General features: G+C 49.6%; 7 protein-coding genes across 7 annotated transcripts; 2 read left to right on the plus strand and 5 right to left on the minus strand.

The window, feature by feature from the left end:
- Positions 1 to 79: 79 nt before the first annotated feature.
- Positions 80 to 1,010, minus strand: JN550_009726 (uncharacterized protein; the record flags this gene model as incomplete). The annotated part of the gene is made up of 2 exons (XM_049321829.1): positions 80 to 651; positions 722 to 1,010. 2 exons carry the CDS (start codon positions 1,008 to 1,010, stop codon positions 80 to 82), a joined length of 861 nt encoding a protein of 286 aa, XP_049168258.1.
- A 454-nt stretch (positions 1,011 to 1,464) lies between these two features.
- On the minus strand, positions 1,465 to 2,901 carry JN550_009727 (uncharacterized protein; the record flags this gene model as incomplete). Its single annotated transcript, XM_049321830.1, has 1 exon — positions 1,465 to 2,901. The coding sequence occupies one exon, from the start codon at positions 2,899 to 2,901 to the stop codon at positions 1,465 to 1,467; it is 1,437 nt and encodes a 478-aa protein (XP_049168259.1).
- Positions 2,902 to 5,641: 2,740 nt separating this feature from the next.
- Positions 5,642 to 6,517, minus strand: JN550_009728 (uncharacterized protein; the record flags this gene model as incomplete). The annotated part of the gene is made up of 4 exons (XM_049321831.1): positions 5,642 to 5,890; positions 5,954 to 6,090; positions 6,201 to 6,350; positions 6,403 to 6,517. The coding sequence occupies 4 exons, from the start codon at positions 6,515 to 6,517 to the stop codon at positions 5,642 to 5,644; spliced, it is 651 nt and encodes a 216-aa protein (XP_049168260.1).
- Positions 6,518 to 7,514: 997 nt separating this feature from the next.
- JN550_009729 (uncharacterized protein) lies at positions 7,515 to 8,837 on the plus strand (the record flags this gene model as incomplete). Its single annotated transcript, XM_049321832.1, has 5 exons — positions 7,515 to 7,624; positions 7,677 to 7,933; positions 8,027 to 8,124; positions 8,173 to 8,481; positions 8,664 to 8,837. The coding sequence occupies 5 exons, from the start codon at positions 7,515 to 7,517 to the stop codon at positions 8,835 to 8,837; spliced, it is 948 nt and encodes a 315-aa protein (XP_049168261.1).
- Positions 8,838 to 9,725: 888 nt separating this feature from the next.
- On the minus strand, positions 9,726 to 11,103 carry JN550_009730 (uncharacterized protein; the record flags this gene model as incomplete). The annotated part of the gene is made up of 2 exons (XM_049321833.1): positions 9,726 to 10,470; positions 10,532 to 11,103. 2 exons carry the CDS (start codon positions 11,101 to 11,103, stop codon positions 9,726 to 9,728), a joined length of 1,317 nt encoding a protein of 438 aa, XP_049168262.1.
- A 679-nt stretch (positions 11,104 to 11,782) lies between these two features.
- On the minus strand, positions 11,783 to 13,648 carry JN550_009731 (uncharacterized protein; the record flags this gene model as incomplete). Its single annotated transcript, XM_049321835.1, has 6 exons — positions 11,783 to 12,198; positions 12,294 to 12,629; positions 12,700 to 13,254; positions 13,305 to 13,424; positions 13,474 to 13,539; positions 13,588 to 13,648. 6 exons carry the CDS (start codon positions 13,646 to 13,648, stop codon positions 11,783 to 11,785), a joined length of 1,554 nt encoding a protein of 517 aa, XP_049168263.1.
- Positions 13,649 to 15,160: 1,512 nt separating this feature from the next.
- Positions 15,161 to 17,267, plus strand: JN550_009732 (uncharacterized protein; the record flags this gene model as incomplete). Its single annotated transcript, XM_049321836.1, has 4 exons — positions 15,161 to 15,584; positions 15,638 to 16,023; positions 16,078 to 16,730; positions 16,793 to 17,267. The coding sequence occupies 4 exons, from the start codon at positions 15,161 to 15,163 to the stop codon at positions 17,265 to 17,267; spliced, it is 1,938 nt and encodes a 645-aa protein (XP_049168264.1).
- Between the last annotated feature and the right edge of the window lie 113 nt (positions 17,268 to 17,380).

Below are 17,380 nucleotides of genomic sequence, written 5' to 3' on the forward strand. Positions count from 1 at the left end.
GCATGCATTGAGCATCAGGGAAAGAGGGCACCAAAACGGGAAAGACTTCAGCAGCGGGGCATCATTATGTTCGTGCTTATTAAGGTACATCAGTACTGACAGCCTTCCCATACTGTACTGTTTCGCCGCCGCCATACCAAAGCCGCCCTTTACGAACTTCCAGTCCGCGCTCAGCCCCAATCATCCATTGTCCAGCCTTTGATGGCCCTTCTCCAAGATTGCGTCGCCAGTACTTTTCTCTTAGTTCCGAGTTCAGACCCTCAATTTTTTCCACCCAAGCCTTTCTGGACGCTCTCGTCTCAAGACCTGCAGAATCTACAAAGCGAACGATCGTGATATGACTCGAGGTGGTGAAGTATCGGGAACCAACCTCGACCCCGTGCTCGGTGCACATGTTTGCTATGTCTCGCCTAAGATGGAGGTATGTGTATTCACGTTCTCCGATAGGAACGAATGTCATGGTAACCGTCGCGTCGTCATAATTCAACTGCGGCCTACCGAGGACAACAGGATGCTCCAAGACTAGATTGACTAGTGCTGAAAGACATTGGAGCAACTGAATGACTGTCTGTTTGACAACATCGTCTGGCTGAGAATGCACGATTTCTACGACAGTCATGTGCAGCCAGGATGCTGGAGCGATCCAAAGTCCTACAGCACAAAGTTAGCCCAGGACTCTAGCCATCACCGCCGTTACCGCGAATCGACGAGGGCAACGAACCTGGAGCCATCATCTGCAGCTCACCTTGGATGAAGTCGACCAGCTCAATGAGTGCTTGTGTGGGTCGAGCCCAGACACAGAGATTATTTCTGATGTCGACATACTCTGGGTCGGAGATAAGGTTCGCCAACACCTGATCTGCTTGAATTCCATGGAATTCATGTTGGAGTAGCTTCTGACGGGAATCTATGTTTCGTTTCTGTCGATGTGCTTCGCAGAGGTTTTGGATAGACGCCAGGTCGTCACCTGCGTCTGCTATGAAATCGTCGATAGCTTGAGCCAAACCCATTCTAAACGGGTGAACCAACCCTTCTATTAACTCTGACTCATAGAGCCTTGGGCAGTGTAGCTGGTACATGCAAGAATCCAAAAAGCTCTATGCCAACCCCAAAGTTATCTCTCAAAGAAGAGGCGGTCACCAGGTGTGGAGACAATCTCCGTACGACTGCAGGGCTCACCCCGCCGTTCTATACAGAGAAGCGCCCAAGTTAGCGCAATTCAGACCGCTTACGGTTCCTGCCGTTCTTAACCGCCCCCGTACGCTACGACAACACCGCATGCCGTATGGCGGCCAGGTGTCCCGTTGTTTGTATAAAAAACCGGTTTACGGCTTTTGGCATGGCCACTTATTAGTTCATCTACCTTTTCAACCGTTGTAGTATTCACATTGGGGATTTTACGGCTAAACGTGGTTATATACGATGGTGGTTTGCATATAAAGCCATCCTAACGCGATCGAATCTTTATGTGACCCAGTAGTCCTCTTCTGGACCAGTGCATGATTGATCCAGCTCATCCACATATTGTGAGACTCTGCTCATGATCCAACCAGACCGCACGACGGCGCTGGATACTGAGCTATCACCATTGTTCGCCGCCGTCGTCCTGATGCACCTTCCTGCTGCCCTCGAATATTCCAAGCACTGGGAGTCCGCAGCGTTTCCTAACCGCAACTCACTCGATATGAGACACTTGCCCGGCGCATGCGAGAATTGAATACATAAAGCTGTACTCTCGCATGCCTCTCGGCAGCTGTCAAAGGATGTCTGTGCTTTTCTTTCAACCATCGAGAGTGCCCTCTTCTTTTCATCCGAGAGCTTGGCTGTCGCCTCATCACTGTACTCGATCCCACCAGAGATATTATCCCATTCGCCGAGATCCGGTCGGAGCCGCGGAAGTATAATGGCCTTGAAAATATCACGGAACTTTGGTACAGCGGTATTTCGACGGAGCCAGAATTGTTCGAATTCCCACAAGGAGCCAAACTCAGCTTTGTTCATGTGATGAAATGTCAGTGGGGCGTAGCACCAGGGTTGGCGATCCACCTTCGAGACGTTCCAGTCTATCGTCGTGAGGCTGTCTCCTTGCAAATGAGGGAATGCCCAGAACAGGTCAATGTTGACATCTTTGAGGACCTTCCCCAAGACCATGTCGCCAGCCCACTCCCCGAGCGTGTACCGATCGTATTCATCCTCGTGGCTTTTCCAGTGCGCTGCTACCTTTGCCGCAGCTGGATTTGATAGAATGAAGCCGGAGCCTCCGTGAGCAAATAGTACACTCCCAATGTACATATGCTTGCCAAGGTAATGAGCCTCGCTTGAATTGAACTTGGACAGGTACTCGACCACGTTCTGCCACAGCATGTATGTGTCCGATTCCACGAAGACGAACCACTTGGCGGTAGGTCTATGTAGGAGCGCCCTGCGGACCATGGGCAGGAACTTCCATTTGTCCAGCTTCCAGCCCGGATTCTCCAAGGCGCCTGTAGGCCCACTTCCGAAAATGGTCTCATAATTCAAGCCAGCTCTTCCATTGGTGCGCAACTGTTCATAGAGCTTGAATTCAGGCGCCTCACGCTTGACAGCCTCGTTGACTTCGTTGAGAACATCGTATGTATGGTGACCCTTAATATACTCCTCCGCATCTGAGTAGATGACATAGTCTGGGACGCAAGTGAGCGTAGTATCGAAATGGTTTGGCAGCTTCTCAAGCGCCTCCGTCGCACCGGTCCGGAGCACAACGAGGATATCTTCAAGCAACGGCGGCTCTGGGCAAAGTCTGACAGCAGGTACCGCAGATGCCAATGGCGTCCATGAACCCGAGGACTGATGCAGGTAGAGCAGCGTGATGGCCAAAATTGCACCGGCAATGAGCGCGGAACGAGGCCGCCGAAGTCGCATCGCCCCACAGCAGGCCAAATGGCCTGCGGATCTGCTTACAAAAAGGCTCCTGTAGCCAGCCCAGCTTACAACAGGCAGTCCACGTATACAGAGCAGCACACGAGGGAAGGCATAAAAGCAATTCGTCAAATGCAGACCTTCTTGACAAGCATGGCGCGATTGGCAATGAAAATCAAACAAGGAGTCTGTAGCAGCCCGAGTGGGCCAGGGCCCCTGCACGGGGCGGGTCCAGACTCCAGCATCCCCTGTGCCGGCGTCAATCATGACTCGCTCAGTTGGGATCCTCATTTCACGGCTACGCCAGTACCGTTGAGACTCAGAAGATTCGCCCAATAGCTCACGGACCAGCTCCCATACATAGAAGCAAAATGCACTGATCAGAGCTGGTTAGGAGAGGGTTAAATACTGTATTGAGTTCGATTCTCAATGGCGCCAGGACATTGAGTGACCCTGCGGGTCCCTCGTTTTTCTACCAGTACTTATTGGTATGGGAAGGCCGGCAATAGCGAGGGGAATAGAGACCATTTTATGGATAGTGAGAAGTTCTCTCCATTTCATTATGTGGTACATGGTCCGTGAGCTAATGGGCGAATCTTCTGAGTTTTAACGGTAGTTAGGTTAGCTCAGTCCAGGATCGTGGCAAGGGTATCACAATGCATTATTTGCCTAGCTCATGGAGGTGTCTTGAAAAGTAGTGTAGCCCGCGTTCAATGACCGCCATAAATGATGAATGAACCGTCGATCTACAGCTATTGCTATCTGTCCATGGTTGCAACAACTAATATGTGCATTTGAACAGGCACGTAATTAATTACGTTACCCATTTCCACGTGCATCAAACGCAGAGGGATTCTACCTGCGTTGCTGAAAGGCCTTCCTGATGTAATTTGGATGTATATATTTGCAACGCAGCCCTCGCACAGCTCTTCCGGCGTCAGCAGTCTCCCGTTTGGATCTGCCAATCTCATATCCAGGAGGAGGATCCAATCATGAGGCGCAAGGATGGCCATACGCGGTGTGAAATGCCAGGCTGCCGCAAGCGACTAGTGGCCAGGTGGGCAATTAGTGTATCGCAAGTGGTTTGAAGTTGCGTTAAATGGGTTTGCATCTGGGCACATTTGCGAAGAAGGTGGGAGGTCTCCAGTCACCTTATCACTCCCTCCCAAGTTTACACACATCATCGACCTGGCATGGTCTCAGGACCTGGGAGCATAAAAGACTAGCTCCGAAGAGTCTTCATTTGACTGGATTCGCAGGGGCAACGTTTTGAAAAAGCGCCATTCATATTTTAATTAGACGAAAGAAATTCAGAACAGCCATGAGTGCATATTCCTTGCCTAAACCGCGAAGCCGTTATTGCCAACTGTAATCCATATAAAAGGAAATATTGAACGGAAACAGGGATGTATGTGTCTCAAATCAACTCGATCGTCACGTGGGATGAAAGAGTGAAAACAGATTTTGGAGCGGTCATGTCTTCAAATTGAATAGCCTTAGGCTTCGATAGCTCCAGTGCTGTGTCAACTCAAGGAGTACGATCCTAAACGTATCTGCATGGCAATACATTGGGTTTTAGAGTTCAGGATTCGCGACTCCTAAGATTCCTAATAAGGATGATACTAAAGGTAATCGGCGAGTTATTCGCAACGAAAAATGAAAACCGGGAATTTCGGCAAAATGCCTTCCAGCACGTATAACAGTATAATCAAAGAAACTGTGACCAAATAATGATAATTCGACGTTGCCGATGTATTTAAGTTCATAACTGAGGGCCACTCTTGTTCGCCGTTGTTTCTGTAAAAAGAAAGTCTGAAAACTTGTGAGGTCATAGTCATATCATAACATAACTGTTGGTTCAAAATCGGCTAGTCCGGTATGGAGCACCACCATCTCCATTCATTGGATCCTCAAACTCAGTCTGCGCTTTTTGCCATTCTTCCAACCGAGTTGCGTCTTCAAATCTTTAGTCTCGCTCTTCAGTGTCCACCAATACCCCTCGTCGTCAATGGGCCTAGGAACAAGCGCGTTCTAAACCTGCAAAGACCCGGAGACACCCGGCCACAAGTCCTTGTCGTGCATGCTGCCCGCCTTTTAAGTCTAGTATTAACCTGCACTCGAGCCTACACTGAGGCGCTTCCGGTGCTGTATGGTGTCAATACCTTTTCTGTAGTCGGGCCAGAAGCCATGCGACTATTGGCCGCCACTGGGGGGGCTCCTTTCATCAAACGACTGACTTTTCACGAGCGCTTATTGACTGTACCACCGATAACGACGAATCGGTTAGGAGGATGGTTCGGTGAAGATAAAAGAAATCGGCGCAATTATACGGCATGGGTAAAAACCTGGGATGCAATAAGAAAACTAGAGAGCTTGCAGAGTTTGTATGTGGGATTGCATGTGCCATTTGGCTACACGCGTGAATGGCGAGAGCAGGAGTCGGAGATCTTGATGCCGCTTAGCACTGTATTGAAGGATGGAGGACACGGTGAATCGGATGTCTCCTGGGTACGAAGCGAAACGCAGGGCATAGCCGCGGAGGATATATTGAAAGGATGGGTAGTTAGGCGGGGAGACTATCAAAGGTAGGCTTGACCTAATTGCCGCAGTGCAACTGCTCACTTAGCAATCCAACCCAGATATTCATCATAAAGATTTCGATCAGCCTAGCACCGATCTACACTTCATCTTTGAAGCATAGCAATGGTTACTTGCGAATTTTACGCGTCAAGCATCCATCATCTTACAGGAATTGTTTGACATCCTCCAACTTGACAGCATCTAACCCTCGCCCGGGGCCTGACCCTAACCACCTCTTAGATGCCGGAGATGCGATGAAAGCACTATTCTCGTCAATTGGACTGCCTTGACTGCCCCAGTACAACGCACTGCCGAGAAGTGCAAATGAGTCGGCGTTCCGGTAGGCATCTCGATCCGCTGATCTCTTCCTGCATTTCTTCCACCCGTACCCCTTTCTCTCTTGAACGTCTATCTTAGAATTACCGGATTTTGTGTGCATCATCTCGTGGAGCATGCACTTATCCCATAGACTTACCAGATCAATGGGCGTGTAGAGCACTTTGGTGATCAGTCGGTCGAGTCCCTTAATGGCCAGCCAGGTACGCAACGGTTTGATACTAGGGTTTGTGCCGTATCTTTTCGCTTTTGCGTACAGCAAAACCACGGAAATATCTGTAAGACATCCGGTTTATCGTTAAATCTTGTCGTCACCATAAAGTTAGCAAGGTCGCAATCATCAGTGTTGTCGACCGCTTCCTCCATCTTGCTGTCGTACAAATGACCTGGATCTCCTTGCCTACGCTGGAGACGATCTGTATTGCAGAATATGACCGACTCGCTATGGTCGAGGCCCAGAATGTTTCCTGTCTTCTCTTCCTTCATTGAAAGGACACCAGAGGCACCTTTGGCTGACATGGTGGGATCAAAAGCCGCTGGGGAGGCTTATTAGTCAGAATCAAGGACTATGGGGGGCTCAAGACTCACTTTCAACCACCTGTTTTGCCTCACTACCCTGGGCGTTGAACAGCCAATGTAGCAAATTTGTGGTGTAATCGTCCATCGGCTCAACCTTGACAGCCGCTGAAGCCAGCTCAGCCATAGTGAAAGTCTGCTCTACCATATCTTTAACAAACTGAAAATCGGCTATCGCAAATTAATCCGTGTGTGTACATATGAAAAAAGGGGTGCAATTACCCCCGCACGATTCTGGGTCGATGAGATAGCCTTTCGTAAGGCCCCCGAAAGATATTGTAGCGCATAGCACCATGCCTATCCAAAGAGATCTCATGGTGCATGAAACGTACAAAGATGCAAATAATTTGTTTATTGCGGATGGTTCCAATGATTTTGGACCAACACGCACATCGGAGATCAAGAGATAAATTAAGTACCGGCGAGCCAAGCTGAGCGTCAAAACACCCGAGAGCGTTCAAGCGCTTGTAATGTGTTAAATAGAAACACGAAGAACAGGAACCATCGATAATGACGGATCTATTCCCTTGAAATTGTTGGTTCCCAGTTGCAGCGACACATCCCACAACGCCGATCGCATCTATAATTGGCTGAAGGATCAGAGTCACTTGCCTCTCAGGAAGAGAACCAACAAGAAACTCTGCCATGTTATTGAAAAAGCAACTAAGAATAGCTGCAAAGTGAAATGATGCGATGTGCAGAATACATCATCGTAATATGATCGCTCTCTGAGTCTTCTCCCGTCCGATACATCCATGCATAAGAATGCACTCAGTTGATATGTTACACCGGAGACCCGACGTCATAGGATGTGGCTGGGCACCTTTTCTGAAAACCAGTCAAGAGGAACTAGCAAAACTGAAAAGACGACAAAGAATTTCGAAAACATGTAACAATCGTATATGAATCTAATAATCATCTTGAAGATCCAAATCCTCGAAAATTGCCTTGTTCTCACTTCATTGTAGCGGCAGCCGTTTTGACATAAGATTGAGCTGAGATATAACTTCTCGACAAACTTGGATTAATTCTGCGTTGTATTTCTCTCTTAGATTTTTCAAATCACTTTCAAACTTCACACGCATACCCCTCTAGCGTCGAAATTTTTCCATTGAGGATACGCAATGGCACCGGTTATTACGTGGGTCGCTGCTATTCTTGCTGCCGTGGCCGCCACAAACGCAGTTCCCGATGGTGCGAGGACCACGCCTGCCCAGACGCTGCACCAACTCGCGTGACTAACGCAATAGACCCAACCTCATCGGGTCAGATTGGTGTCAAACCAGTTTCATCGGAGCTGACGTTGCCGAAAATGCTTCGAGTGTCCTGAAAGGTGCGATAGCTGTCTTGATGAACCAGGCACGAAAGAAGAAAGCGATCATTATTTTAAGCGCCATCATGGCTGCCATAGCTATTGGCACGACGGGCAACGGGGATAACCCGCTGGGCGCAGTCAACATACCCGCGACTGGTGTTGGCTCACCCTCAACTGATGGGCCCAATAAAAATACTTGTCCTCCTGGGACGGAGAAGAAGAACAAAGGTAAGAATTTCAAATAATTGAAGAGAGATCGGATATCCTTATTCAACGAAGAGGTATAAGTAGTGATAACAAAAGCTAATACACATCCTTTAGACTCTCCACTCTGCGATAACGCAGATTGCAAAGGGCCTCATGACACCCGTATATGCACAGTGGAGCCCTACAAAGATTGTCCCTGTTTACTTGTCGGGGTAAATGCGGCTCCCCAACAGGCTGACCAGGATTGGTGGGAACTGTAGCAGAAGATTCTTGCATCTATTGATGCGAACCACGGCCTGCTCGGTGCTGCCGTACCGTCTTGCTCCATCCAAAGCCATAGAAATGACTTCGATGGCAAGCCACAGGCTACACCAGCCTCGTGGTGCGTGTGCGACAGCGACGGTACGCAACGGCTCTACACCACCATTGGCACACCATCTTCGCCATGCGCATACACCACCTTACCAACCACCACCATATCGCCATCGGTGACCGCTTCAAAGGGAGGCGCCATTACGTCTTGTCGCATTGAGAGCCTCACCGATACCCATACAACCGTTGGACCTTATGTAAGTACCCCTTTATAGACTTACATCTATTTCGACAAATTCGGAAGACAAGACCACTGTGTAAAAGAAGACACTTTCGGTGAACAAGTCGCTCATAAAATCCATACATATGAAACCAACATATCTAAAGACTTACTGATTCTATGTCAAAAGTGTACTTGTAATGACAACTCATTTCATAGAGTTACAAGTTGGGCGGACGGCGCGTCCACCGTGACTGGTTGCCCTCAAACGAGGATTTCTCATACCACCAAAAAACCGACGGAGCCATCGCCAACAGTCAACACATCAACCGCTACGTCCACCGCTACCAGCCCAAAGGTAGTGAATACACCGCCGCTGCAGACAATATGTAACAGCAGCGATGATTGTACCCAATTCGACTGTGTTGGCGGATCGAAGCCGTCATGCTCCCTGGTCGCCGGGGATCCATTCACTCAATATTGCGTATGTTGATCCCAGCGTTGCCGTATATACTTATGCTAGATCATGCTGGGAACCGACAATGCCTATCACTTAGTCCGGCACTATGTCTCAAGAGAGGTATTTGATGGTACTCAATGAAGGACTCATCGCATAACAAGGACTCAGCCATTGCCTCAAGATACCGGGATTGGTGTCGAGATGAGTGTAACTTTTTCTTTATCAGAACGCCCACTTCAGTGTACCAAATTTAGGGGTAAAACTGTGGAATGATTGTAGAACAAGAGCTATTCCGAAAATTGCTAAAGTTGTCAACAACTCAACTTTAAACGAGGCTCTGCATTTAAAAAAAATGGCAACATTAGCATAACAGAAACGATCCCCTAGCATTTTATCCATGTTGGTGGAGCTGTGCAGTGGAGTAGGTAAAACACACGCCCCCAATTTGCTGACGGCAAATCATTCACATAAATCAGAACGAGTGTCGAGCGGGCACACCAGAATGTGTAACAACCACGCATAACATGAGTTCGGTTACCAGTTCATGCGAGAATGGATATTTGTCCAAATTTTGAAATATGTAGGGTTCAATGTGAGTAAATCGATTTGATAGCATGCCTCTTATGCGGCCCAGGGATTTTGCCTTGGATGATGTATATTCTACATTGTCTCTCCTACAGGTGTAGCCATACGCCAGATTTCCATGCAATTTTAGTACCGTTAGGTATATACATAGTCTCTCAATCAACATCTAGAGCACTGCTGCACGTCCACTATTTTCCGCAGTACTATGGGGCCTAGGCAGGCTTTACCCTGAACTCTTACTTGCCACCTCTATCCTTTCGAGTTTTCATAACACTCGCAGCACCAATGATGAGCCCTCCTGCTAGTATCGTCACTGCAACCCAGACCCAGGAGGCGTAGTATCCATAAGCATCTTGTAGAGCACCGCTGATTGAAGGTCCGAAAAGTAGTGCAACTGACATGACGGTGAAAGCCATGCCAAAACGGGTTCCCAGAATTTGCATGTCCGACGTAAGTTGTACGAAGTTTGTAGGCTGCAATGCGAAGAACGCGCCAGTGAAGAAGCCGTAGACGATAGCCACCGCATAGACGCTAATAACATTCTTGGTCCCAAGGAACCCAAGACCAGTCGCAGCAAGAGCAATACTTGCTGCGATGATCATGTTCAAAGGGCCTAAACGTTGCGCTAGGAGAGCGGGAATGATGCGGCCGGGGATTGAAGCAAGGTTCATGGCAGTGACAATATAAAAGGCTACATTTTGCGAGGTTATGCCAGACTGAATGGCAAAGCTCTGAACGTAGAAGAAGGGCGTGTACATGCCCAAGAAAACGGTGAAGCAGCCTAAAACGAACAGTACGTACGGCCAATCGCTTAGCGAGGCGCGATCAACTAGACGACGTCGTTGCCTCGGAGATTCAGGGACGCGGACGACAAGGTTTGCAGCACCCAAGAGTACCAGTGCAACAAGGGCTATCACACGAACAGTCCAGCCAAAGCCCACCGTTGGCAGTGCGTTGCGAATTATGATAGGGAATATGACTCTGGACGTTTCACATTAGTGATGAGTCTCAAGAGTCTTTCCTGGGGAGGGCTATTGCTCACCCACCAAGGCCGCTCCCAGTCGCAGCGATGCCATTTGCAAGAGGAAGCTTCTTGGCGAACCACAATGAAGGTATAGCGACACTGAGGATTGCCAAACATCCGCACCCAACACCTATGCATAGACCCTGCGCGAGCAACAGCTGCCAGAGCTCAGTACAGAAGCTCTGGCAGATTGTCCCAACGACGATCAATAGCGAGCCGAAGAACAGCATATGTCTGCAATAGCCAGCATCGTAGATCGGCCCGGCCAGGAATCCCAAGAAAACCAGCAGAAAACTCTGAAGAGAGCCAATGGTGGATATCTGAAAGTGCGTGTACGATTCTAGCAAGTCCGTCTCATAGAATGCTTGGAAGCTTCCAAAACTAGACAGCAGGCCTTGGCTGGTCAGTTCATAACAACATACAGAGACGGGTACGGAACTCCTACCCCATGTATTGAAGTAAATACAAAAAGCACCAAGTACCTGCAGCCAGGCCTGCACCCCGGAATCTGGTATTACGCGCGGTGACGCATTTGCATTTGGAATTACCGGCGCTGGTGTGACCAGGCGTGCTTCTTTGTCTTCTCCCATTGCCAGCCTTCGTTCTATGTTCTCTTGAGTCGACGGGCTTCCTCGCGCGCAAAGACTGCGCTGGACTGCGGCTGGACTGGTATCTAAGCTGGCGTCAGAGGCGAAGTTCGAATAACCCTTGCAGTTGACTGTCGTCAATCAAGATAGGAACGGCCTCTTGAGTCATGTTAGTCGTTGAAAGTACCGGTGGTCAGAGATGCATCAGCCGTTACGCGTGGCGCTCATGGAAAAGTCGGGTTTTCTTCCTCATGCATAGTCCAGCCTGCAGATTTGCCGATCGGCGCGACAAGGGTATCTGTTCTGCAAGTCATTTGTTTAGGAAGTAGGCCGGGTAGGGGGTCCAGGGCCCAGGGGTGCGGGTCCCACTCAGGTCCATTTGCCTCGGCCGAAAAAAAACTGCAGTTTTGACAACGGTGTCTTGACCAGCCTGGGGCACGAAGCCATGCAAGAATATGGCCATACGGATGCAATGTCACACCAATCCTACGTATGATACACAAAAACGCCGAGTTAGATTGATTCCGCTGTTACTAGGGTGCCCCGTTTCTGGCCGATCCTGTATCCACGCTCGCCCCATGTTACCCAGGTCTGAGGTTGTAAGTTAACCCAGCAGTCCCGCAACGCCTGATGGCTTTTCCCTTGGCAATGGCGTGCCTCCACGAGGGTACAGTACCTCCAGTTAGCTGAGGCTAAGAATGCTATCCATGTACTCGTTGACACCTGCCTCGTTGCCCACATAGCCTATGTACATATCCGGTCGCACGACCACCTTGAACGGTTCCGCTGACGTGACTATGTCCGCTTCGTAAGTCGAAGAAGTTCCCCCGGTAGCCGACTGAACGCCGCCTGCAACACTCGGCAGAATCGTCAGATGAGTAGTTGGCAACTCCTCGCGAGGCTGGCGGTGGTCTTGCCGGCTTCCGATTGAAAGGATCAAGAATTGGCCGTATGGAACGATCGAGTAAAGGCGCTGGGGTTCTCCGGATTCCGACCCTAAGAGACTGAAATCGGGACACCTTTTCCCCGCCTTCCATATGCCAACTTCCGATTCCGATATCAGTGCGGACCCCGTCCCATCGTAGGCGACGCCCATCCCTAAATGCGACGGCCTTCGTTAACTTTCCATGCATAGCAGACCGAAATGAGACATAAGTAGAGAATGGGATGGGGCCATGCGTCCAACGACTTACCTGTGATGTAGCCAGCGTTCTTCTCAATCGTTCCCACATACTCTTTGGCCGTGCGTATCGTGTCCCTGACCAGTTTCGCGGCCACGCCGATGACATCTCCCGCGACCGCCCGCCTCTCCGTGTCGTAGCTCTGGACCAATTGACTCGCGCCCTGTGGGCTCAGCTTTGCGTGACGTACTGCCAGGGCAATGCGCCAACCAAGACCAAAGGCGTCGGCAATGCCAGTGTTGAGACCCTGGCCCCCATTGACCGAATGGACATGGGCAGCATCCCCTGCTAGCACCACACGGCCCGTTCCTCTTTTGGACACAAAGGTGGATGCAATTCGTTCTTTGACTTTAGACTTTTGTTAGCAGATCCGCTTTGGGGGCGACGTTTGGATAAACGTCAGGGGTGCATCCCCTACCTTCAAAGGTGCTGAACCATTCCGTTTTCAGGAACGTCACCCGATGAGGAGCCAGATGTTCTCTGATCGAGTTTTCGGCCTTGTCTTGTGTGATCTCCCCGTCCAGAAGCACGTAGAAACGCGCCATGCCTCGCTCTCGCGGGATCCACGATACTCGGGACTGGCCATTCAACTGAAACGTCACAATCTCTGAGCAAACGGGGAAGTCCGTGTCGATGAAGGTGTCCAACACTGACCAGACCATTTCCGGCTTGGTACCAGTGAAAGTTATGTCCAGGGCAGCCCGAACCATCGAACGAGCGCCGTCAGCTCCAATGGCATACTTGCCGCGGAGGGTCCTCCCTCGGTTGGTCGTTATCACGGCACTCTCTTCATCTTCAGAGATCGAGATGGCCTGTTCACCGTAGCTGACCGGGGTGTCTAACTTCTTGAGAAGGGCGGCCTCGACATCGGGTTGGCCGATCATGAGAAAATTGCGGTGTAGGCAGTGCTCCAGACTCGTCCACCACTTACTCTGTCGAGACTTGAATTCTCCCTCGGCGAAGGTCGAGCTCGCTTTGCATAGTGAGCTAGGGGGCTTCATCAAGGACGAGGAAAAAACTCACTGTTGCACTCAATTCCTTTCGACCGAAGCTCGTCAAGGATTCCTACAACCTCAAGATACTGCTGTGTGCGAGCATTCAGTGCATCTGCACGCCCCAGTTTCAACGGCCCCGATTTCTCATCTACCTGTTTGTTAGAACTACCTCTCATGCCACAAACAAAAAGCCTTACCAATTATGGCCACAGACAAGCCCATATGGCGAGCAAGAACTGCGGAGAGCAGGCCGGTTGGACCACCTGTTGTCGTTAGTTACAATTCGTGATCATTTTTATGAGACAACACACCTCCAATTACCACCAAATCCACTTCCTCGTTGCCATTCATGGCTGGTGATATGCTGCCCATGGTTTTGGAAGACTGAACTTTGTAGTGAATATGGTAGCTGAGATGAACAGAGTGAGAAGTCACCAACCAAATGGCTGTGAGACAACGTCTTGACTTTAAGTGCTGTGTTACTCTGATTTTGTGTCACTAGTGATATTCCTGAGAGGGACATGGAGTTGGAGTGTATTTCGTTGCCACAATCCAATTATGCAGCCCCTTTAGTACCTTGTGCTCTCTTTCGGGCTACGCAGGAAGACCGGGTGAATTCTGAGAACATTTGTTACATCCGATGGCGAGAGGCAAGAACTGGACCCTGGACTAAGTGGTTCTATCATGAGTTGATGGCCCACACCATGCCGCGAAGCTCCTGCATTAGAATATCTGGGCCAATTGCTTGAAGTACAGTAGGATCAGCTCTAGACCCGGACGATTGGTCGCTGACCCACTGTAGCCGGTCTGGCCGACGGGTCAACTGCGCCCCTCCGGACGCCGGACAAGGGTTTCGGCGGGCAATGGCAATGGTGGATCGATGCCGTATTCTCATTTGCATCCCGAACAAGTCAAACGGCCGCAATGCCCCCTGGCCAGATCGGGTTGTCAAGGACTGCCAAGAAATCAACCGATACGGAGCTTCCCATTAATTGCAAGCGCATTAATCCCGGCGGAAACATGCCTCAGCAACTGAGTCAGAGAAACCAGAGATAACACTTGTGCATGGATTGTTGATATATTTGTCGAGTTCGGTAACAAGTCAGGCGACGTGGGTGTCCCTTTCATATCGAGCCAGTTAATCACTCATATCCAGCCCAGTGCTTGTGCTTCCATTCAGCAAAGCCTTTAGGCTGACTCCCAGTAGAGTGCGATCATTCCCGACATACAACATCGTATCCATCAGAGAAATCCTACCCACTTACGTTACATGCATTGCATTTAAGAATGTTGGTGCCAGATGTAACCTAAGTCACCTTCGTTTTCTGGCTCTAGTCGATCTGGGCTTGCAAGGGTTAGCAGTCACCATGCCACCTGGGAGGAAACAAGCAAAAAAGTCTTGATTATCAAGCCAAATTGGTAAAATAACATCGAAAACCTGGACTGAAGGCCCGATAGTATCCGGGTAAATATAGTCCCTTAGCATCTTGTCGCATGATTGTTATCGTTACGAGTTTTGATGTGTTGTCAAGGGGCTGGTGATCCACCATGTCTAAAGACGGAAGTAAACATGACGGAACACGGCGAATTCAACTTCGCCCTGAAACAGGTTGCGTATCGTTCATTTGCCGAGCTATAACCCGTGACGGAAGTCCGTTGTGCAGCTCAGCCTGCCTCGGGTCCTAAATCCTTGCACTGACATTTTCAGAATGCTGCATGCCATTATCAGGGCCTGGCCACATGCATGCCATTGCCACCTGGAGTTGCCTACGAGAGTTGAAATACAAATGCACATTTCATCACGCAAAAATTTGTTGAAGTATCATTCTTCTACCAAGATAGTTATCCCTTCATTGTTGCTATTCTTACAAGACAAGTCCAACCATGCCTGGCATTACAGTTGAAGGCGTTTCGGATACTGGGCTTTCACCCGTATCCTACGATACCGACTCTCCCAACTCTATTACCGACCTGAATAAAACTCATATCCAAACTGCCAAAAGAGTCCTGGCCATCATAGGACGATATGAGTTGTCACATAGCGGTTCAGTTACAAAGACACAAGATGGATCATCCAAGTTTCTACACGAGGTTTACAACAAGGTTGCTGCTGAAGAGCCAATCTTGATGTGCCTTCCCGCGTTTCCTTTCAAGTCACCAAACACCAGTTCAAAGGTCCTAGGACGCTTGCCTGACAAGGCTGAGGAGTTCGCCCTAGCGCATCTCAACGGACTTTGCAACGCTATCGGGGATATCTACAGTCCCGGTGCAAAGTTGATGATCATCTCGGATGGACTGGTATACAATGGTAGCGCACCTCTGTATAAAATTATTCCGTGATGATAGTGCTAACATATATAGATCTGCTCGGAGTACCAGACAGAGATGTCTGGGCTTATGGCGAGGCTCTGCGACAGCTTGCCTCGAGAAAGGAGTTGAAGAACATTGAATTCTCTCGCCTTAAAGATCTGGTCAACATCAGTGTGCCTGAGAAACTTGACCAGATCACTTACGTCTGCAACGCCACCAACTTCCGACTGGCTCTCGTGACACGTTTTGGAAACCCGGACTTTGATTCAACACTCAAAATCGGCGAGGATGAAGACACATGCATGACATATAGAGGATACATCAAGTTCCTAAGCACCGATCTTCAAGACGTGTATCCAGTGGGCGAAGGACGAAGCAAGTCACAATATAAGAAGGGCGTTGAATATGTAGCGAAGCAAATGCTGAAGAGAGGAGATGTGAGTTTTCTGTGCCTGCTCTGAGGCATACTCTGTGCTAACCGTCGCCAACAGGCCTTTGCCAGAGCAGTGAGAGAAATCTATGGCAACAGACTCAGACTCTCCATCCATCCCTCGACGGGCGAGAGCAAGCTCTCCGTCGGTCTCTTGCCAACAGATACTTCTTTCACGACACCTTGGCACTCTACGATAGCCTTCCGCTTGGACGGTACTACAACCACCGGACACTGGGCCACGTTTGCTCAAGACGAGAACTTTGAGCTCGTCTACGAGGACGGACGTCCAAGCTACTTCAGAGAAAAGTCTGAGATTTTCTCCTTTGCTGAGCATCTTGGTGGCATTACCTGTGAGCCAATTTATCCAGCCGGCCTGATGATCCGGCCCGCCGTGCCTGGGAGCTTGTCGATCGAAGACATCGAGACAAGCAAGGTTAGAGCCCTTGCGGAGAACAACTCTCCCGTGATTCTTCGCGGTTTCAAGAAAACAAGAGACAGAGATCTCTTCATCAATATGTCTCACGGTCTTGGAGTTCCAACCGGATGGAAGTTCGGTTTGGTGCTCGAGGTAAAAGACCGTGGATCAGAGACGCGCGGTTTGAACAATGTCCTGTCCGCTGAGTGGATGCCGTACCACTACGATGGGCTGTTCAAGACCGAGAAGAGAAAAGACGAGAGCGGCAATGAGATACTAGTTTCGACACCTCCAAAGTAAGCCATTTGGGATGCTTCAATCGAGACTGCCGCGGAATCATTGCTAACTTTATGCGAAGGTTCCAGTTCTTCACCTCGGTCACCACTTCACCAAAGGACACAGGCTTCACATTATTTTCGTCCTCGAGCATGATGTTCAGATATCTTCCTCAAAATCTTCCGCTTGACTATCTACGCAACCTGACGTGGTCGGTCTCAACGTCGTCTTTCGACGCTACAGTCCTCCGCGGCCTGCCTCTGGTTGTCAACCACCCAGAGACCGGCCGTCCATGTCTTCGTTTCCACGAGCCTTGGCCACAATCAAAGACGAGCTTCGAGGCCACCAATGTCGATATCGAGAATGCAGGTGAAGACCACAGCAGTACAGAAGTCTGCGATGCCCTAACAGAGCTCCTACATGATCGGCGAGTCGCTTACTATCACGCATGGGAAAAGGGCGACTTGTTGGTCAGTGACAACGTTTTGGCAATGCATACGAGAAGTGACTTTACAGCCGGATGCGATCGTGAACTGTGGCGAATCAACTTTGACTGATGGGCGCCGAGAATGGAAAAAGAATTCCGTATTTGTAATTTACCGAGGCATAGATTTCCAACATTAGCGCGAACCAAAATGTAGTGTACCAAGTGATATGGTGATTGCGAGTT

Source organism: Neoarthrinium moseri, assembly GCF_022829205.1.
Source record: "Neoarthrinium moseri strain CBS 164.80 chromosome Unknown scaffold46_Wmoseri_CBS_16480, whole genome shotgun sequence".
Lineage (NCBI taxonomy): Eukaryota > Fungi > Ascomycota > Sordariomycetes > Amphisphaeriales > Apiosporaceae > Neoarthrinium > Neoarthrinium moseri.